General features: G+C 45.0%; 1 protein-coding gene across 1 annotated transcript in view; it reads right to left on the bottom strand.

The window, feature by feature from the left end:
- GPM6B (glycoprotein M6B) overlaps window positions 1-7,459 on the bottom strand; it is a 107,843-nt gene extending 100,384 nt beyond the window's left edge. Inside the window, exon 1 of the mRNA XM_068163113.1 lies at window positions 7,339-7,459. Coding sequence (XP_068019214.1) covers window positions 7,339-7,342 — 4 coding nt within the window. The 5' untranslated portion in view covers window positions 7,343-7,459. The remainder of the gene's footprint in view (window positions 1-7,338) is intronic.
- Between the last annotated feature and the right edge of the window lie 15,537 nt (window positions 7,460-22,996).

Genomic DNA, 22,996 nt, shown 5'->3' with positions numbered 1-22,996 from the left:
CTGTGGTCTTAAAGAAAAAAGCAGTTAAAAAAAAATCAACAGAATCATAGAATCAGTAAGGTTGGAAAAGACCTCAGAAACTGATAAAGGCTGTATCTTATGATGGATACTCCAGAACAGTTCATAACCTCCAGAAGTCTGCTATCCTTCCTGACCCAGGTCCTAGCTATGTTTGAACCACAGTAAACAAAGAAAGAACAGAGAAAGAGAGAAGAGAAGAAAAGAGAGAAGAAAAGAGAGAAGAAAAGAGAGAAGAAAAGAGAGAAGAAAAGAGAGAAGAAAAGAGAGAAGAAAAGAGAGAAGAAAAGAGAGAAGAAAAGAGAGAAGAAAAGAGAGAAGAAAAGAGAGAAGAAAAGAGAGAAGAAAAGAGAGAAGAAAAGAGAGAAGAAAAGAGAGAAGAAAAGAGAGAAGAAAAGAGAGAAGAAAAGAGAGAAGAAAAGAGAGAAGAAAAGAGAGAAGAAAAGAGAGAAGAAAAGAGAGAAGAAAAGAGAGAAGAAAAGAGAGAAGAAAAGAGAGAAGAAAAGAGAGAAGAAAAGAGAGAAGAAAAGAGAGAAGAAAAGAGAGAAGAAAAGAGAGAAGAAAAGAGAGAAGAAAAGAGAGAAGAAAAGAGAGAAGAAAAGAGAGAAGAAAAGAGAGAAGAAAAGAGAGAAGAAAAGAGAGAAGAAAAGAGAGAAGAAAAGAGAGAAGAAAAGAGAGAAGAAAAGAGAGAAGAAAAGAGAGAAGAAAAGAGAGAAGAAAAGAGAGAAGAAAAGAGAGAAGAAAAGAGAGAAGAAAAGAGAGAAGAAAAGAGAGAAGAAAAGAGAGAAGAAAAGAGAGAAGAAAAGAGAGAAGAAAAGAGAGAAGAAAAGAGAGAAGAAAAGAGAGAAGAAAAGAGAGAAGAAAAGAGAGAAGAAAAGAGAGAAGAAAAGAGAGAAGAAAAGAGAGAAGAAAAGAGAGAAGAAAAGAGAGAAGAAAAGAGAGAAGAAAAGAGAGAAGAAAAGAGAGAAGAAAAGAGAGAAGAAAAGAGAGAAGAAAAGAGAGAAGAAAAGAGAGAAGAAAAGAGAGAAGAAAAGAGAGAAGAAAAGAGAGAAGAAAAGAGAGAAGAAAAGAGAGAAGAAAATAAGGGGAAAGGGAAAATAAAAGAAAAAAGAAAAAAAAAAAAGAAGAAACAAGAAAGAAAAAGAAAAAAGAAAAAAGAAAGAAAAATATAAAAAAATTTAAAAAAAAGGGAAAAAAAATTAAAAAAAAACGAGAAAAAAAAAAGGCAAACCAGACAAACCCCAACCAACCAACCCAAACCCCACCAACAACCCAAACCCAAAGAGCAATAATGCAGGCAGTAAGTGCAAAGACCTTCCTGAAAGCTGTTTTCTGCATGTATAACCTTCAGGCAAACATTTCACGTGCCACAGGCACTCAAGCATCAAAGTAGGAAACAACCACAGAAGTGAGGGCACAGCAAAGCTCTGAGGTTTGTGTCAGGCAGTAGTTCTGCATCAGGCACGTCCTCCTATTAATGAAACATAAGCTCCATTCACATTCGGAAACTGCTGCTGGTGGAACAGCTCCAACAAAAATGGAGAACAAAAGAGGTTGAATTCTCATAGTTCTCTGCATTGCCTGTAAATGTTTCTCAAGCCACAACTCCACATGCAAGCTTTTGAGCCTTAAAACCCAAGAGACAAATAATTGTGGAGAGGGAGAGTGCCAGAGCTCCAAGATAGAGCAGCAATAGAAAGCAACAAACAGTTCAGAACTAAATGGTACACACAATGCTACCCATTTGTTACACTGCAGGGCCAAATCTCTTGCTGCTGCTTACAGGGGTGGGGTGAGAGGGCATTTTGAGAGGCACAGCCACCTGCTCACAGGTTCACACCTGCCTACAGAAGAAAAGCTGGAAGAGAATCAGAAGACATGGACTCCTCCCTCAGTAGTATGATGCAGAGTTAACTTCCTACAGGCCCCAGGCTGCATCACACATGACCTGGAAGAAACCAGGTTACAAGAATGCTGTGATGAACAAGAGCCACCACAGCTCTGTTTTCACCTTTGCTCTTGGTGGGTGTTGAGCTGGTAATCTTCACAGCAGAATCTTCTGCACCTGTACCGAGCATCACAGGCTCAGCTGACACCCATTGCTTTAACAGAACCACCTTTGATGTCCCACATGCAGACTAAATTATCTTTCCTCACAGCTGCTCACCACAAATCCATCAAGAGTCACTTGTGCCCAAATGGATTTTAAGAAACCAGCCAAGAGAACAAAAAGGATTTTCATTTCCAAGGATAGCTCAAACCAATACAGCCAGGAGCACACTGAAAGCCTGCAGAACAACCTCCCAGATACGTCACCACACCCCCCACCGACCGGCAGCTCAGTGAGATGCTGTGTGCCCCATCTGCAGTGAGCCTGAACCCCACACTCCAGGGCAAAAAGCCCCTATGCCACAAGTACCCTGTAAGCAAACACATAAATCCTCCCCAAGCACTGACACTGAAGGGTTCCCATTTTTTGCAGGAGGACCTGACCAGCTCATGGGGAAGTGCTGTGCAAGATCTCAGTCCCCCAGCAAGGACAGCACAAGGAGCTGGACAGAGCCAGGCGATGTGCAGCCAAGGCAGGTGCAGGGAACACATTCATAGAAACCAGGTGTCTGTGTGTGTGTGTGAGGAGGGCACACCCAGCTGGCATGCACATAGGGGAGGTCTGAAAGAGAAGTCCAGGAGTTTCCATGAGCAGAATGGTCATGGTGGGAACTGTGGTACTGTAACAACCCACAGCAGCTCCCTCTGCAAACACCATAACCCAGTGAAATGTCGCTGAATAGGTCGCTCTGGCACTCTCTGGAAGTGTTGCACTTCAGTGGCAGTGCAACACGTGCAGCAATGCTGCATCTGACTGTGCCAGATGTGTGTCTCAAGAAAAACAAAAGTCTTTGCTACAGGAACGTGCACCCACTCAGAGATGACACAATGCTGCTGCAGCAGGAATAAAAAACACACTGAGAAGGAGGCTTATCTCAAAAACCTTATCCTGAAAAGGACTTTGGACTTCTCTTTAAGAGCAACAACTTTAGACATTACTAAATATTGCTCAGAGAAGTTGCATGTGCTCCATCCCCTGATGCTCCATCCCTGGAAGTGTTCAAAGTCAGGCTAGACAGGGCCTTGAGCAAGCGAAAAAGACGTCCTTGAACAGGGCAGGGGAGTTAGACTGTATGATCTTTGCACATCCCCTCCAACCCAAAGCCATGGACAATTAGATAGCACCAACCCTGAAAAACAACAGCCACAGAAAAAAACACTCTGTAAAAACTCCCAAGGCTTCCAACAGGCTGACTGCAGGAGGAACAACTCAGGGAAGTAAACTCAAAGAAGTAAGATACCTGTCTTGAGAAAAATAGTTATAGTCATTTAAAAACTGAGCATGACCTGCAGAGTCTAGAAATACCCTGAAAAAAGAGAGGTAATCAGGCTCTGCCACAGTTCAGCCCTCCCAGAAAGATCTTGGAATACCACATCTCAGAAACAAACAATCAGACACATGATAATCCACACACAGGGTGGAAAGGCTTCCTTTGCTACTGAACCACACCTTCACACAGACAGCGAGAGGGCAAGTTCATATTCTCACATTTACAGATGGCTTTCAGACACTGGGAAATATCTGTACAATATTTCCTCCTTTGCTGCCTTCTCAGACAGGATTACAGTGAGAAGGCAAAAGTAAGTCCTTTTTAAAAGCCTAAGCAGGTGGGGTAGAGACAAAGAAAGGGCAGCAGTGTAACACTTCATATTTCACAGGGCTTAAGAGAAAAACTTAGTATTGGCTTTTTTATGATTATTTTTAATAGGAATAAGGTTAAATATATTTAAGAGGTGCAAGATTTAACAGAATATGGACTAAAGCACTTGGCAATTGAAATCCAGCCACCCCTAGTGACTGATACTAATCAGATTTTACTATTGCTGTGACACACAAGAGACCTTAGCTCCTGCCTGAACAAAGTATACAGCTGAACAGAAGGAAAAGGGACTGATGCTCTTTTAGGACTTGCCCCCAGCTGTCTATAGGAGAAAAATAAAGTCTGGTTTGAGGAATATTTGAACCTACTTTGGACACATTTCACATAAAAGCAAGAACTGTTTCTATGGGTGGCAGGAGCCCCTAAGGTGGAACTTCTGAGGTTACTATCTGTGGGGAAGAAATGGATTGCTCTGGGATGCAGAGAAGAGCTGCAGGGAAGAGCTGCAGGGATGCTGAAGCAAGTACTGATTAGGGAGCTGGAGGTGTCCCCAGAACAGCAGCACAGCACAGTGTGATGCCCCTGGGAACTCCTGGGCTTGCAGGCTTCACAAGGCAGCGGTTCCTGCACAGGGTCAGCAGAGACAGGATGCAAACCCATGTGAAGCTGGATATCATTTTGTCTCCTGCTGGTGTACACTGTTCTCTGGAGTATCTAACTTCTAAAGGAACAACCAGGCGAAACTGAATACACACACCCAGTCTGCCCCAATCATTTCTTCTTATTTGAAAGCAAGAGTCTGGGGAATACACACAGCTCCTAAAAAACGACAAGGTATCATGCTTTGTAAACTTTTGAGAACAAAACCCTTCGGCACTGGTTTGTTCATTTGGTAAATTAACAGTCCCCTCCCCATCTCCTAGGCAAGAAACTACTTTCAGGAGACCGTGCGCCACAATGTAAGATGCCAGTGGACAGGTCTTCTCACATGAGATGCACAAAGCAGTGCACTGGTTATTACTGATGATCCCCCCTGCTCGACACAAACCCTCACTGGTGTTGAGCACAACATGCCCAACTTTCAGAAGTGCTGAAGGAGCCAAAAGCACAATGCACATCGATGGCTGTGGTGGGCTCTCAGCACCTCCACAAAGAAACAACAATAAGCCTCAGTAAGCCAATCCTACACAAAGGTTTTGTGCAAGGAAGGACAATTCAAATGGTCCCAATGAGAACCAGTCAAATGTGTCCCTGGATCAGGAAGCTTGATACAGTGCCGAGGCTCCAAACAAGTCCTGGTGAGATGGTCACATCAGCCTCAGCCTACCCAAAGCCAAGGCAGCAGTTATGCAATGGCACAAACAAAACATCGTATTCATGAGGAACTGGATGGCTAGCTGACAAAGACTTCTTTTTGAAGTCTTGCATCTGAAATTTGTACTAGAAGTCCCCTCTCCTGACTGAGCATGCCAGGGCACAGCTTGATCATTCAATAGCCTTTCTAAACAAAGTCATCCACAGACCTTGGAGTTTTGTGCTATCATCATCAAAACGGTCACAAAATGTTTTCTACTCCCAACTCCCCTTCACCCAACTATCACAGTCAGGGCAGGACATTCTATGCAGACACCAACCCCAGATTTCACAAACTGTTGCAGACTGGCCACTAGCGAGGGTAACTTTAGTGTTCTTCTAAGATTTTAGGGCTGCAATAAAGATTTGCTCTCCCCAAGATGCAGCACTCGCAATCACTTCCAACAACTGTTTGGTTTTAAATCCCTAGCAACTTAATGTACTGAACAAAAAGCAGCCTCACAGACGTAGCAGCAAAGACACTTCAGAACAACTTTACATGTGCTGTCTAATAAATTTTATTACCCCCTCAAACAAGATGTTGTAATCCAAAGAGCACACACATCCCTTGATAAGAAACTTGAAAACATTCCTTTCTCTCTTTTCAGCCCCATTCCAAGATTTATTTGACAGCAGTCCACAGCAGTGAAGCAGAAGTGTATGTTCAGAGGAAGATACTAAGAAATAAGACATAGGAGAGCTTTCCACTTCGCAGTCTCATTCAACATGGAAAGTTTACACACAGAAAGCACAGTCTAAAAAGTAAGCATCAGAATAAACATGCAAAAACAACGTGCTGGTTTGCTTCATCCTCCAGAGCTTCAGAGGTAGTAGGAATTCATACTCGAACAGGCATTGAAAGGGGTGTTAGAAACTTCAAAAAAGCTTAGCAGAAAGACTAATACTACAGGAGCCTGATCTTCACTAAGCAGAGAACAAACCACTTAATAAGCATTTAGAAATTAAGGAATTAGGTGATGCGAATTAATTTAACAAAGTAGCAGCCATAGGAATTCTGTCAGCTTCCTTTGGCTTTGGCTGAGTAATTAATGCTCTCTAATTTTTTTTCCTCCTTAATTAAAATCAGAGACAGTGCCAGCATCACTATGTGCATATTAACTGATAGCTCTGCTTTAGCAGCTGCAGCCTCTAAGCAGTAATCTGACACTGCCAAACTGGACCAAAGATACAGATACGATTTTCTTTTTTCTCTCCAAATCTCCTAACTTCCCTTACTGCTGAATTCATGTGGGTTTACTGTTGGTCGAAAGGAAAGCTAGAAGGAAGCAGCTCATGGAGATGTGAACACTGAATGTGCGTGTGTTGACTGCCGAGTGACCCATGTGCACGACGGACCCTTCCCTTGCCAGGGCCCCACTTAGCTCGCGTTGAAACACTCACGCAAGCGCTCCCATCCCCATAAGTTTGAGAAGCGAAGCCGACACTTTCCGTCGTCGCCCAATTCCGCCCACAGGGCAGATCCCAAGACACAAGAGGGGAAAGTACATCACGTTATCCCAGTGGCCCACGGGATTCCCTAAGGCTCACACCGAAACCCATTACGGCTGACACAGGGGCGTCCTCGACACGTTCCACCTTGAAAAGGCATGTCCACCCTTCTCCCAGACCCCGAGGCCATTGCTCCTCTCCCGAACTACACTTCAGCCCCTGGCAAACACTGAACTGGACCCCAAGGGGACTTGCAGTCCTCTCAGAGGAGCCGAGTGGGACCCTCCACTCCGGTTTATCCCGAGGGAAAGCCAGGGCAAGGTCCAATCGCCCCCCAACACCGGCACCTAGCCGCGCTCGGCCCGACCCCTGCCTCCGGCGCCGTCCCCCAGCCGCACCGCTTCCTCAGCCTCACCACACTTTGGGTCGGCTGTGTACACCCGCCTCCCACAAACTACAGCTTCAGGACTCTCTAGTGTCATTATTGATAATAACTTAGAGGAAGGGAGCGCTCTGCAGTCGGCGAGGTCCCGTTGCCCCGCCGGCTCAGCCTGCGGACAACAGCCCCCCGCTCTCGCAGAGTTTCTGCGGCAGCGGCCGGGCCCCAGCGGGGCGAGGAGGGGGCGAGGAGCGGCCGCCCCCGGCCCACTCGGCCGGGACGCTCAACAGGCTGCTGCCCCCCAGCCCCGCCGCGCAACAAGAGGCCGGGGCAGCTGCGACCCGCGGGGCTGCCCCACACCTGCCCTCGTTCGTGCCCTCCCCCTGCGGCTCCGGAGTCTGGAGCTCCCCCGCAGCCCGATCCGCTTACCCATGGCTGGCTCTAGTCGCCCGGTGGTGTGGGAGAGCGCAGAGCAGGGGCTCGCTCAGCCGTGCCTCGCTGGGCTGCGCCGGGCTGGGCGGGAAGCACGAGCGGCAAGGGCGGCTCGCACACTGGCGCGCTCCGCTTGCCTCCGGCGGCTGCGGCGCGGCGAGAGGGGCGGAGATAGCCCCGCCCGCCTGCACCGCCCGAGGGGCGCCCGGCCCGGGCCGCCGCGGGGCAGGGGTGGTGGAGCGCCGCCCTGCGGCCCGCCGGCGGCATCCACGGCGGCGGCCAGGCGGGCGGCCCCGTCGCCCTCTCCCGCCGTAGGGTCGTGGTGTTCCCGAAAGTAGAGCTTGCTCTCTTTCGTTGGCCCCTGTTTTCCCCCAGTGCTTTATCCTCCGTCCTCAGAAGGCTTCCAGGAACGAGCACCCCGCGGCTAGGCTTCAAGTGCTTGTCTAGGAAACGGATGCTTGGGGTACTCTTGACCTTCAGAGGTATCTGCTTCTTAGCGTTTCGCTGTGGCAATGCAAAGGGCACCGTGTGCCCACATGTACCATTATTTCATTAATGTCTGTATTCGTGTTCAGCAATGTGGCTCGTCTCCCGAATCAACGAATGCAGCTTGACAGCACTCTATAGCACTGCGGCAGCTGCCGTGTGCAGCCACACAGCTGTGCACGGCTGTGCTCCCAGTGACCTTCTCGTTTCTCTAAACATTGTGAGAAATGTATCTTAGCTTTTGGGAAAACCAGCGAAGGGGACCTCTGAGTAACAGGCAGGGCTGTCTGGGGGCGTAGGGGAGACTTGCCCACTAGGAGCTTACTAGAAAAAAACACTTCATACCTGGATGTGTTGAAAGCAAAAATGATGGTGTTGCAGAGGAGTAAGCCTTCAACAGACGCTGAGGATGGCAACGTAAGAGTAGCAAAGCCGGCTTTTTGAGTGCAGTTGTTGTACTCAGAATACAGAACTAACCAGGCTGGAAAAGACCTTCAAGATCATCAAGTCCAACCCATCACCCAACACCATCTAATCAACTAAACCATGGCACCAAGCACCCCATCCAGTCTCCTCCTAAGCACCTCCACTGATGCTGACTCCACCACCTCCCTGGGCAGCACATTCCAATGGCCAATCTCTCTTGCTGGGAAGAATTTCTTCCTAACATCCAGCCTAAACCTCCCCTGGTGCAGCTTGAGACTGTGTCCTCTTGTTCTGGTGCTGGTTGCCTGGGAGAAGAGACCAACCCCCTCCTGGCTACAACCTTCCTTCAGGGAGTTGTAGAGAGCAGTAAGGTCTCCCCTGAGCCTCCTCTTCCCTAGGCTAAGCAACCCCAGCTCCCTCAGCCTCTCCTCACAGGGCTCTGCTCCAAACCCCTCCCCAGCTTTGTTGCCCTTCTCTGGACACGTTCAAGTCTCTCAATGTCCTTCTTAAACTGAGGGGCCTAGAACTGGACACAGGACTCAAGGTGTGGCCTAACCAGTGCTGAGTACAGGGCAGAATGACTTCCCTGCTCCTGCTGGCCACACTATTCCTGATGCAGGCCAGGATGCCATTGGCTTTCTTGGCCACCTGGGCACACTACTGGCTCATGTTCAGCCTACTATCAACCAGTACCCCCAGGTCCTTTTCTGCCTGGCTGCTCTCCAGCCACTCTGACCCCAGCCTGTAGCTCTGCATTGGGTTGTTGTGGCCAAAGTCTAGAACCTGGCACTTGGATGTGTTAAATCTCGTGCCACTGGACTCTGCCCATCTGTCCAGCCTGTCGAGGTCCCTCTGCAGTTGGACCTTTACCATTGGAGCGATTTGATTGCCAAGGCCAGCTCTTTAGTCAGAAGAAGTGCACCTACAGTGACTAATATCAATCAGATTGTGCTGATTTAAATTAATTGGGTACTTGGCATGCATTTCCTCGCTTTTGCCACAATAATTGTATCCCAATTTCCTGTTATTTATATGAAGTAAAAGGATATATTTTCATCTTCTCCCACAATTATTAACAAATGGATCTATTAAATTACATAACCATCTTAATTTCCCACTAAATGAAACCGATTGTTTAAGACCATATTAATAAAACATGAAGGCAAAGGAGTGGCAAAAGTGTGGACACCAATTTTTAGGGAAATTACTTCATCCTTTGCAATTTCAGGCTCTTGCTCTCTGAGCAGCCTGTGTCTGCACTCCCCTATAAAGCTGCAATGTTAAAGCTGTGGCTTGTTTCCCATTAAAAGAAAAATCCCAGTCTCTCAGGCCAAAATAACCTTAAGTTTTCACATTGAGTAAGGAATATATAAGTTTTTCTGGTAAGGACTATGGGCCCAACACCATGCAGAGCCTGCAGGATCAGGGAATAAATACCTCTTCTCTAAGAAGCAGTAAGTGGATTGACTGAGTAAGCCATTTTATAAAGGTGGGAGCGGGGGCAGGAGAAATCATACCAAAGCTGATCACTAGCAAGCTGCTTCCAATCCCCACTGGGAATTAAAGTAGATGAGCTGTGCACCTTTGAAAAATGAGATTAGTTATGGAAACAGTGTATGACCCTTAACTGGAGTGGCACTAAATTGCACTGGAGTATGTCAGGACCTGAGAGCACACAGTAAAAGCAGCCTGCTGTGAAGGCACCCCATGTGCTGGTGAAGGTATAAATCAAGTTTGGTTTTTTAAATACATTCTTTGGTTATATTTATATTCTGTGAAACTCTTGCAGCTTACTGCTTGATTAATATGAGGATCAGCTGAACAATATGGGCCTTATTCTGCCTGTGTTTGCACTTAAGGGTAACTTTGCATTGTTTAAATCCCTAGGGGGTGAGTCGCTCAAGGGAATTTGATTGACATGGTCAGTGCTGTCCAAATCTGGTATACATACTTATTACCAAAGGATGAGGTAGAAGTTCCTATGGTAGTGCAGAAGGAGCTGCCCAGCAAGAGGAGGGACTTGCTGCCCTTTCATTAGTTTTCTGTTATCCTCAGAAACATTGCTGATTTTTCTCTCCAAAGAGTAAAGTGAAGAACAGCTGTCCAAACATTGGTTATGTCTCAGCAGTCAATGGGGATTTCCACTCACAGACATATTGACACTCTGACAAGAGAAGAGAGAAGTTTGACAGAACTGTTGTCAGAAGATTTGGTTCCTTAGGGAAAATGACATTTACGATACTCAAATGAGGTCAAGAAGGCAGAAATCCTTAGCTGGGATTTCTACAAGGAGCAGAAACTAATGGAACTCATTTCAGAACTAAGGTGTCTGTAGAAACAGGTATTTCCCTAGGTGGGAAAGGCTTACAGCTGGATTCTGGTCCATAGTCTTACTCTAGTACATGAGAGAGGTGAGGGGTGGGAGTGTGCAGTACTTCAGAGATTCTCAGTAGCTGAATGGCTCCTTGGGTGCCATAGCTGTTAGCTGTAAGGTAGAGCTAAAGGCCTGCCATAAGTTACACTGGAAACCAGATTGACCCAGACAGTCCTGGCAGTGAGGGATTATACAGTGGCCTGGTGCTAGTGGAGGTTTGCTCTATAAAAGAGAAGGTGAAGGTTAGAATTCTTGCTTTGATTAACATCATTCATTGTCTAAGCTGAGTGCTCAAAATCTTTTCCACAGCTAGGGTAACAACCTGCAAACACTACTCTCTTTGCAGTGTTACCCTAATACTAGTGAGATGACACCAGGTTATTTCAAGCAACACTTTCAGTCCCTGCAGCAGCATGCTTGGTGTATCTCCTAACCTGGTCTGTTCTCTGGAGATGTCCTAAAGAGGCCATCTGACCTGCAGGTGATATTTGAAAGTAAGTTGCAATACCGGGATCAGCTAGAGAGAGGTAGGATGGGAAGTAAGGTGTCTCACCTGCTGCAACCAAGGGCATGGGATTAGTCTGAAACTCCCTCTTTCACCATACATTTCACCATTTGCAGCAATCAGCAGTGAAGCAGATTTTAAAGCACATGAAGACTGATTGTATTAATTCTTCATTTTATGTTTCCCTTTCATTTAGCAGGCTCCATCTGTCTCCTGACTTCTTCACTGGAGACCTTCCTAGCTCTAAAACAATTCCTTGCTTTCCTTTGTGGACAGAACAGTGTTGTAGCTGCCACTACCTGTTTTTCTCATCTCCATTTTCTACTCCTACCATCTTCCCTCAGGCTAACTAGACAGATTGCCCTTGATAAGGAAGCTTTCCTAATTAAAAACAGAATCAAAGGCAGTATGTTTCCACTTAATGTTCAAGATTTGACTAAACATTTAATCACATTGAAGATGGTGGTTTAATAAAAAGATCTTCTAGTAGGATGCCTGTTTCAGTATGTTCTTGGCTCACCCTGTGTCCTACTGTTGGCTGTATGTGAGACTTTCTCCTAGGACTCCCTCTGCTAATAGTGAAGCTAATGGTAAATAGCAAATATTACTCCTCCTGACTACTACAGAGGCAGTGTCAGTGGACAGCAGCCTTTACCAGTCTCCAGAGGATCAGAGTCAGTGCCACTTGTACACTCAGTACACTCAGTTTTGCAAAAACTCCTGCAAATCTCCAAAACCTTATAAAACAGCCTCCTTTTGAATGGTCACACGAGTGTGTTCTAGATTTAAGGGAGTCAGATGTGATAAATCTGGTTTTAGCTGTGGTGAGTTGAGGTATGGTTGGGTTTTTCCTCTCCCACGTGACCTGTTCAAAGTGATGTTACAAAGGGCCCTGGATGCTAAAGTGAAATGAGGTGACAATTGGATCACTTTATACCATCATCTGCATGCACAGAGGAGATGACTTTTTCATGTTTTGGACTCAGCATCTTGGTGCAGATTAAGAAGAATGACTCATGCTCTCCCATATCACTTATACCTTCTCTGTGAAGCTGATCTGCTTTAAACTCTAACTGCTGCTACCAAACCCCCTTCTTCCTGCTCGCTGCAGAGAGCTGTTTGCAAAGTCCATCCAGCAAAGTGCTGAACAATAATTGTTCACATCATCAGCACTGTGTAGTCTGGGAGAAAAGGTAATAAGGGTGAAATAATTTGATATAGTTTAACCAGCATGTAGGTACTCCTCTTGGAATTTAACATTCAGGTATTACAATGTAAGGAATAAAGATTCTTCCAAATCAAAGCTGTTTCTTGTCCCCAAGTGGGTCATACTTCCAGCAGCCACTTCTCAATATGTAACTGTGAGCAGTGATTGCTTTAGAATGGATATAATTATATATTCAACAGAATGCATAATTTCTCCCAATGAACCATAGTTAATTTTATCTGAAAATTAGCAATTAGCATTTGGGTGTTAATTATGGAGCACTAAATACATCTTCAGTGTTAAAAAATAGGCTCCTCTCTGTTTCACATACCCCAAGTCACTCGTGGCAGAACCAATGACACTGTGATTTTAAAAGTACACAAACCTAATTAGCAGATATCACTGAAAATGAAAGATTAGTGTTGACATTAGGACCTCTGGCAGCTAAAGAACCATCTTTCACTTAGCTCTCCACATGAGGGACCTTACCCTAAGCACAGTAATTTATACTTCTGTGTGTAGATATTCTGTGAGTGCCCATGAGAGATCTAGGTCCGAGGGGAGACTGGAGGGAAGAGAATGGTATTACCTGGGTTTATTCTGGATACACACTTGCTTCTGTGCCTTTCTCCTTCTGCATGCCTTGTAGGTAGCTGGCAGGGAACCCTGTAGGATAACATGAGGTCCAAAAGTGGTCTCTCTCAAGCATTACATAGAGCAGAAAGCTTGTGCAGCCCACCTTGGTTTATCCTCCTCGATGGATCTGTGAAACTGAATGAGAAACGCTGACATTTTGGTCATGCAGGGAGAGAAAAACCTTCCCCACTGCTGTGCAAGAAATGATCCTCATGAAGGCATTCTTCCACATGTCTCATTCAAAAACATTTAGGCTCAAAGTTCTGTCAAAGATGATGGGTTCAGCCTACTAGGCTTGGCTATAAACATTTACCGAAGTGCTTTGCTGAGTTCCTGTTGTGGGGTAGGGTTGTGTGGGCTGGAGAGGCCAGCCTAGTGTGTTTAGAAGGTGCTGACTCAAAGGTATGGATTATCCTACATTTTCATTAGGACCAGTGGGAAGATTTGAATGTGGAACACATTTACAAATGAAGAAACCAGACAAGGGCAAAACTGTGTACCCAAGAAACATTAGTGTTCAGCTTCAGAGCAACTTCTGTGGGAGCATATATGTGCTCATTGCAATAGCCTGGAAGTAATTGCATACATATGTATGTTAGCCCCACCCTCCAGTGGTACCAGCAGACTTAACCTAAGTTTTATGTTGAGTTGCAAATTAAGGGAATAGACTTTATTTTAAGAGTGTTGTACACATGGCTGCCATCCAATAACTTCAGTATGGCAACCACCCAAGAAAGTGCTCCAAGGCAGCCTAATCAGGACAGAATTCCTGGCAACAGTACAGCTCGAGACAAGGCTCGCTCTCTTTTTCCAGAGGAGAAAACTGCTTTGACAGCAGGCACTGAGAGCATTTAAGAACATTCTCAGGTGCCTCTTTTTTTTTCAGACTGAAAAACTCAAAGAGCTGGGAAGAAAAATTGCAGGATTCATTTTAACACTTTTCTTGATCCAATTGGGCAGCGGAGGCTGAGTAGCAGCCAGCTGATTTCACTTCAGTGCTCATTTTTTACCCAGTTCTGTCAATAGCACAAGCTCGTAACTTGCTACAGAGGGGTTTATTTCTGCTCTGTAAACATGAATGCTGGGGTAGTCTTAAACTGTATCATAAAGCTGAGCTAAATCCTCTCATAATGGGCTTCCCAGCTTTTGTTTTCCACCAATATACACTTTTACATGCTGGTGGGGGTTTTGTGCTGGGGTTTCCCCCTCTCCTCCCACACACACTGTTTTATTACATCTGTGCTTCTCTTCACGCTTTGCACAGTCCAGCCCTAGCCAATGGCTACACTGAGAGTTGTGGTTTGTGGCAGAGAAGTGTAATGTGTTGGAGAAAAGATGGGAATGACTCAGTAAGTCAGCAGCGGTGTAACACACTGGGCGTGCCCAAAGGTGCAGCAGCAGCACAGTGCAAACTATCTGCAGAGGAGGGGTGCTCTGGAATGTGGGAGTTGTGGCAGCTGGTGCAGCCTACAGGTTCTTTGCTGGTAGAGAATGGAGATGGGACTAAGACACAACATCCTCCACCAGCTCTCTGAGATGTGCTTTTGGAAGGAAGGTGTGGCTTCAGGTTTTCTGGCCTCATGGAAACGCTTTGCCTCCTTCTGACTTCACAGCCAAGCCAAACGCATCGGAGCTGTCAGAAACGTGATATCCAGGAAGAGAAAAAGCACAAGTCACTCTGATCAGAGGAGTGAGAGCCCTCCAGGAGAAAGCCCAGCCAGGATGACTGCCACTGAGGAACTTGAAAAATAACAATGAGATGATGTTTGATATTAACTCTTGGGTTTGGAAGATCAGTTTAATCTCTCATTCTCTATACTAATAAACACAGAGGGTTTTGCCTTAAAAAAAACTCCTAAGAGGTATTCTACACATGAGCATTTTCCTCCTGTTTTCAGTCCAGACACTGATTTTTTTGCAAATGCATGATCAGATGATTGAAAATAATGAAGCAGAATGCACAGGTCGTTCATGCACAGCCCCTCTCCCATCAGCAGACACGAAACAGTAAATAAATGCAGTGGTTGTGTTTCTCACATCAGTAATGAGTTGAAGCTTTACATTTGTGGCATGCATAAGGTAGACTGGAAAGTCTGTATGACTTTTGTTATCTGATTCTTATTAGCTTGGAGATCATATTCAGCAATACAAAGCCAGTGCCATTCCAAGAGAGGAATGTAATAGAACTTTTGATTACAGCTCTATTAAACATGGGCTACTGTCAGAGGGGGATTTGGATTCTCCCTTTTTGTACATTTTTCTGTTTCTAAGAAGGTTCAGCCAAAACTGTTTCCCAGCTGCCAGGTAATCTAGAACATTAATTCTGGCCTTAAATATTTCAAGAACATAACTTTGGTTTAAAAGATGAAAGAGCCACAGGCTAACCAAATATTACATGGACCTGGCAGACAAAATTTTATAGGGCTTAAGTTACAGAAACAGCAACTGGGGAAATTATTCCTGGAAGACATCATCACTTCTAACACCCCTTGAGCCTTCCTTGATTAGAGCCCACCTTGAGAAGGATGCAGAAGTGCATGCACAGTCCTTGAAATAGTGTGGAACAGCTCGTGCATACAGAGAGGTAGTAGAAGTCTCATCCCTGGAAACCTTCAAGGTCAGGTGGGATCAGGCTCTGAGCAATCTAATCTACCTAAAGATGTCCCTGCATATGGGACTAGATGACCTCTAAATGTCCCTTCTAACCCAAAGCATTCTACAGTTCTACACTAATGGGATGATGCTGTGATGAGCTTGCAGGTGACCATCCAGAACTCTGGGGGTAGATGGTGTGCTGACAGGAGACAACACCTAGCATGGGTTATCAGAGCTGCCCTATGTTTTGCAATAGAAGAGAGGCTGGATGAGAGGGAAATGAAGTGGGCAGGCTGCCAATTAAGGCAACAAACTGAACAGGAGCCAGGGAAGGGTAGAGAGAGGCAAGCAAGGCTGTGGAGACAAGCCCACTGAGGGAAACAGGGACAGAAAGTGCTAAGCAGAGCAGCAGGGGATGGTTGTATTTCACAAAGGGGAAAAAAACCACATTTAATTACAGCAATTTTTAAGGCACTGGTTGCTACTTCACCTGCAGTTATTTATAGCCACTCCAGGGCAACAACTGGGTACATGTTCTGGGCTTGTGTCCTTCCTTTCCTATGATTCCCACAGGTTTTAGACCCTACTACCACAGATTTTCAGGCTTAAGAATTGTGATGGCAAAGCTGGAAACCTGTAGCCATTAGAACAATGGGAGACCCCTAGAGAGAGCAAACAGAGCTATGCAGAGAATTTATTAGCAGCAGCAATAGAAGCTTGTATCAGCACTTTGCTGGTGGATAAATCAGTGGGTTTGCTAATGATGTTTCAGTTCTCCTGATTGAATTGGATTTGTAAGAGAGAAATGCAGCTGCAGACTGAATTGCTTTGTATGACAAGAGAATAATGAATATCCAATCCTGAACACTCAGGGTTTCTGTATATATGGGATCCTTTAGCTTCTCTTCTCATTGTTATTATTTTATATGCAAATGAAATTAGCAACATCTTTATACAATCACTTCTTGGACCACATGTAATCTAGTTTCTGCCTGCTTGTGTCCAAAAGAAGTTGCTTCCCCTCATTTTAGCCACAGTTTAACACTAAACCCAAGTCCTGGTGGAGCCTTTCTGCTACTATAGATATGAGCTGTTCAGAGGACAATGAAAGTGAACAGAAAATACTGGAACTGCATGTGGCTCTGAGAGTGGGGTTATTTATTTGAAGATAGGGCTCACTGCCTCATGCTATTATCTGCATATTATATGTGCTGGGTTTTGCAGATTTGATGTTTACTTAACATGCATATCAGATTTCTCTAACAGTAGTGTTTTGGCTAAGTGCCTTCATCAGCCTCTTGCAAGGTTGTTCTCTGGGGTTTCAGTCAGTAAATTTCTGTGTGTTTTAAGCTCTACATTAGAATAGAATAGAATAGAATAGAATAGAATAGAATAGAATAGAATAGAATAGAATAGAATAGAATAGAATAGAATAGAATAGAATAGACCAGATCAGGTTGGAAAAGACCTCAAAGATCATCAAGTCCAACCCAACACCCAACACCATCTAATCAAGTAAACCATGGCACCAAGCACCCCATCCAGTCTCTTCCCAAACACCTCCAGTGATGGTGACTCCACCACCTCCCTGGGCAGCTACTAATATTAAAGAAACACTAAATGTACTTCATTGTTTTTATGCAGTGCAAGTGATACTGAGGAGAAACAATGCAATTATCCAGCTGGACTTACACCATTAGGGATTCTCCTATGCAACCAGCAACAGAACGAGAGGACACAGTCTCAAGCTGCACCAAGGGAGGTTTAGGCTGGATGTTAGGAAGAAGTTCTTCACAGAAAGAGATTGGCCATTGGAGTGGGCTGGCTACTGCTCCCCCTCCAAAGATCAGTGTGACCTGAAGCAATGCCCACTAGAAAAGTAGAAAACAGGATGCCAGCTGGCTAAAAGGGCTGAAAAAGAGAGAAAGAGAGTTAAAATCATCCTTAAAGTGAGAAACTGCCTTTGCAGTATCTTCATCTGCTGGGTGGGAAGAGCTCATTATTACTTGGTTGGTTTTCCACATTTGACTTCCTAAATTACAGTTACACCTTGCCACTGGAGAGATGGGAGTTGACAGAGATGTACTTGATGAGATATGCTTTAACTTGAACAGGTGGAGTGTGAAGTCCAGTAATTGTTTCTCCCACTAGTGGAAAGTCTTCAAACTCTGGTGCTCAACAAGATCATGGTGGTCTCATTGCACTGCAGCTTTAGAAAGCCTTTGGCCAGTAGGTAAGAGAAGTGGGGACATTTACCCCTGGGTGACTGACTGAAGTCTATCCAGAGTAGCAGAGATGAACTGGCAGTGATACACTTCCCAGCCCTTTCACAGCAATGAGTTAGTTTTGTGGATTAATGAGGAAGAGAGGAGAGAGTGATCTTCCTTCAGACACTGACAGGTCAGGGATAATGCACTGGGAAGTGCCTCAGTACTTTTTGCTCTCACCACTTACGGTGCCAGAGGCACTGACCTTTCTCTGGTCATAAAGATTAGTCATACTTATTTGCTCTGCTGGTTACCAAGTGTCTGGGCAACAATTCATGCCCTACATGTAGGAGCTGAACAGGAGTACAGGAGAAGAGAGTGCAGAAACAGCCTGCAGAAGTGCATGCATTGGGGTGGTGGGATACAAGCTAGGTTTGTGAAAAGATGAGGGAGGAGGAAGAGAGAATAGGTGGACTTAAAATGACTGAGGTAGGAGAAACTCTGGAAACTGCTCATCTGCATCTTCAGAGATCTGAAGCACGATGGACATTGCCAGAAACACACACCACAGTGCATACCCATCTCATTGCAGAGAGCCTCACAGGGATGGCAGCAGTGGGAGGGCCAGTGGAGGCGGTTTGCTTAACATTTGGTATGCATTCAGATGTGATTCCAAACCCTACAAACCAAGGCTGCTGAGCCCTTCAACATTTTTAAAGGTTGCTTGCCTAAGAAGTGTTAAAAAACCACAACCCTCAATTTTTATTTCTGGAAACCAAGAAATTGAAACAATCCTGGAAAGTCAACAGACTCAATACCTTTGTCCCTTTTTTATGGACACTTTCTCTTCACAATCATCATCAGAATTTTGGCCATCCTACTAGATGTCTTATTCCAGTAGGCTGTGGTATATTCTTGGAGCAAAGTGAACAATTCTGTCAGGCTGATGGGGACTACCACACTGCAGCCTGTGCCTGGGATGACAGCTTCCACACCATAACACAAGCCACTACTGCAGTTAATTATTATCATCAATATATTTAACATACACACAAAAAGCTACAGCTGTAGCCATGCCATAGAAACAAATTTCATTTTGCCAGACTTGAATAATGCAAGTAACACTGCTAGGCTGGAAGAGCTATTGAAGGGAAGAGACTGCAGTTAGGCAGCTGTTTTCTGCTGGTTTCAAGCAAGATTTATCTGCTGTTGACAGGGAAGGTATAAGCCTTCTTTCTAGAGCAGGTCTGTGCAGTAAAACACACTTACAAAGAATCATAAATCATAGAATGCTCTAGGTTGGAAGGGACCTCTGAAGGTCATCTAGTTCAACCCCCTCTGCAGTCAGCAGGGGCATTCTCAACTAGACCAGAGCAAATAACTAAGCCCTTTACAATTTCTCTTTAGCAGCACTTTTGCATTCTGGAGATATGTTTATGGTCTCACACTGGAGCTGCAGAACCCCTTAAGAGGGATCTGCTCAACAGAATAAGCAAAAGAGGGAGCACTAAACACTTATTTTGTCAATCATTTTCTCTATTTTCTCTGCTGGCAGAGGAGAGCAGTTCTGGAGTAAGGACTTTGTGTGTTACAATGCACCTATTCTTCCTGGAGTGCCCCTGAAATGAATTCATCACCTGGCATATACATTACCACAGCCTGTTGCAGTGGCACCCAGTCATGTCACTCATACCACACCCAACATCATAGCTTTCAGAGCAAGAGCAAGCCTTGAAGGGGCGTTATGGTTTGCATGGTCTGACCTCAACAAGCAGCAAAAAAGGGGCAAAAAAGACCACAGGGCTGGTCTACAATATAAAACCCAGCCACCATGAGTGGCTCATCTGATTGCACAGCTTCTTCCCTTAATGCTTTTCATGACAAATAAAGCAGGTTACAACAAACAGCTTTGCAGCTGGGCTCTCTCACCTGGACTCCTTTTGACTTACAGCAAGTGATCACACAAGTAAGAGCTCCTGGCAGACCTTGGTGACAGTAAACTTTCATGGAGTTGAGCCATGGGTGTGATGTCCATACCTAAGAAAAAGGATGGATGGGATAGCTGAAGGCTGAACCTGAGGACTGATGGGCTTATACTGAAGCTTGAGATTGAAACCTGGAAAGATTCTAAACATCACTACAAACAGATCAGAAGTTTAGTTCACTTCCTAGGCCAGCACCCAACAGCAGGAGTCTAGAAGGCAGTGTTGTATTACCCCTCCCCAGCTTCCACCAAGGTGCAGCTTAGGAACATTCCAAGTCAGTGGTGTAAGTTAATTTTTAAGACTTTTGCCTCACACCTCCATCAAACCCAGACTTCAGAGATCTGTTGCTTTTGTTTAAAACAAAGCCTAAACATTCAGGAGGAACATTTTGAACTCTATTTGGGAAAAAATATCCCTACCAGCCCTTTCCACTTTTCTCATCCCTTCCTCATCACAAAGGTATTTCTGTGTGATTGCTATAAACAGCAGTCATGGGAAGAGCACTTCTGTGGGGTTTGACTTTTCAAAAGGCTTTGCAGGCCACAGATCTTGGTGCAGTTTTGGAAAACAGGCAGTGGTATTGGCACTGTTAGGCTGAAAAGTATTTTGTTTTCAAAACCAACATATATGCTCACTTACTCTTGTTTGCCTGCTTAGAAGAAAATGATTCATGATTGAAGGGGAATAAAAGCATTCAGTGAATGTGTACTTAATAGAAGCCATACCCAAAGAATCTTGACTACACACTCAAAGCTCAAAAGGAGCAAGTCTTTCTCTGCTTTTGGTCAAGCAAGACTTCAGCACTGCTCCTGCCCTGCCAACATTAGTATTTGAAGCTGATATATGTGTGCTCACCTGCTTCACAGAATGGACTGAGTCCAAGCAATTCTTCCACTACAATAGCCAGCTCTCCAAGAGAATACCTGAACAGCAATGTCATGGTCTATCACCTGCCCACCCAGAGCTTCACTGGTTGTGTCTCTCTGTGCCTCCTGGCAATTCCAGCTATGTAAGAATATCTGTGAAAGGATGTGAGGCCTTGAACTTCATAGTCTAGCTGCAACCATCCTTTAGGAGCAGCTGACACTCCCTCACAGGCTGTTACTTTTACCTAGGAGAAATCCTCTATTTCTGTCCTTTGGACTATCCAGGCAGGATCAGAGAGGACAACAGAGCAGGTTAGGCAGGATAGGTTGATGAATTAGCACTGAAAGGTGAAGACAGAATTTGGCTGCAGCATGAACAGATTCTTTATCAAATAGTATATTCTCCAGTAACTTACACTTTTAAGAAACCAGAAGGAAAGCAGGGGTCTGGATGTCTCCTTTTGACAGACTGCATTTCACATTGTGGGCAATAGTTCTGAGTCTTCTGTAATGCCTTCAGCCAAAACATTCAGACCGGCATGCCAAAAACCAGCCTTACAAATCCAAATGTAAGCAGCTGAATCAAAGCAGCCCTTCTCAATCTCTGTTCAAAGAACTGGACTTCCAATTAATGCCACAAGAGATGAAGATGCCTCTATTTTAAATGTATTTCATGTCACATATGAGAAGCTTTTGCAAAGAGGGAAAGAGAGAAGTGAACAAATCCACAGGGATTATAGAAGTTCATCCTTCACAAAGGCTGTTACACAAATTCAGGTTGCTTCTTATTAAAGCTTCTTCTAAGCATGAGACGTTTGCAGCTTAGGCATTACACCAGAGCACCATCAGAAAAGGATGAATACTTACCAGGAAGGCTGGTTAAAAGTTATACCCATCAAAACTGTTTAAACTCTTCTCTGTTTGCCTGCACACAGAGGCATACTAAGCTGTCAACTGCTTTATGGGGGAGGAACTCTAAAGACATGAGTGTTCCTGACAATGTCACCAATGCACAGCAGTAAGCAGTTCTTCTTGCAGTAGAACACACAGAGGTCATTGCTTCATTGGTAGACTGTGCCAGTCCTGAAAGGACTTCTGAATTTCTTTTAAGAGTGGTTTCAGGAGAGAAGACCTATCATCATTTTTCTCCAGTCTTCCAAGTGTCCTCAGTCAATGACAAACTTCTCTGAAGATGAGGCAAATGAAGAAACCACTTTCTGAAATTAAGACATGTTTTGTCCTTGTGACCTCAGGGTGTAATTCTCTCTCATGAGCTTTTCCCAGTTTCAGTAGAAACAGCACCACCAGCAAGTGAAGGGGCCCTGAGGGCAGGGCTGTACAAGCAATTGGCATACCTGAAAGCGAAGGCGTGATGCCCTGGGCAAGGAAGAACAAAGTGTGTAGCATCACAGTCGTGTTTTGGTGAGGAGGCTGGTGTAACACTGTGTACATGGCCCCACGACTGAGGATTGCAGCACAATGTCTGTGCAAGGAAGGTGAATGCTGCAGGCATTCATTTTTGAGTTGCAGTTGCATTGCTTCCATGACCACATTCACATGATGTGGTAAGTAAACCGACATGAGAGATGGACTCAAAGAACTGCAACACAAAATCTCTTGAGTTCCACAGACCCATCAGCAAAATAGGACATCCAGCCACCTACAGGCATCAGACCATCCCCTGAACTCCAGGGGCAGTACAGACATCATTTAGCACCAGTTTGCAGTACTTTGTACCTCCTAGCAGAGAGTTCCCAGGGAACACTTCATCCAGTTCCAACCTCATGAAGCACATTAAACCTTCTCAGAAACAGCTGCAAGAAGCAAAGGCAAGGACATTTCTCATGTGTTTTATCTGAAGTAGGAAAGGACTTTATGCTTGTCTTGTGTGAGGTCTCTACAAACACTTTCAGAGACCAGAATTTCTGCTTCTGCTAGCAGAACCAGTTGGATGCAGAAAGAACTACAGCAAGAACTGGAAGTTCAGTTGACAATTAAGAACAGCCCAGTCCTATCCACCCCTCCTTCCTTTTTCCTGTACTGAGTTGCACAGGGGGAACACCATCACCACCCTGGAAACATTTCAAATAGGAGTACAGAAATCTAAGCATGTTAATCTGGGACAGGGTTTTACCCCAGCAGCTGCAGCAGCCCACCCATTCAATTGGTACCATACCATGTGTCTGTGGCACTGACTAGCACTCCTGTGAAGCTCCTGCCAACACTCTCAGTGCTTCTCAATACACTGAGGTTGTCCTTGCTTTATGTTCAATCTTCTGTAAACAACACAGCAACTATGACAAAGCTTTAGCATCTTCAGATCTGATCTGCTGAAGAATGCTTAAAAAAAAAGATAACAAGTTAAAGG

This window comes from Melanerpes formicivorus, unplaced genomic scaffold (genome assembly GCF_026170545.1).
Source record: "Melanerpes formicivorus ecotype bairdi unplaced genomic scaffold, bMelFor1.0.p_v2 SCAF_70, whole genome shotgun sequence".
In the NCBI taxonomy this organism is placed as follows: Eukaryota; Metazoa; Chordata; class Aves; order Piciformes; family Picidae; genus Melanerpes; species Melanerpes formicivorus.
Note: the sequence above shows the minus strand (reverse complement) of the source record. Positions and strands in the feature narration are given on the sequence as shown.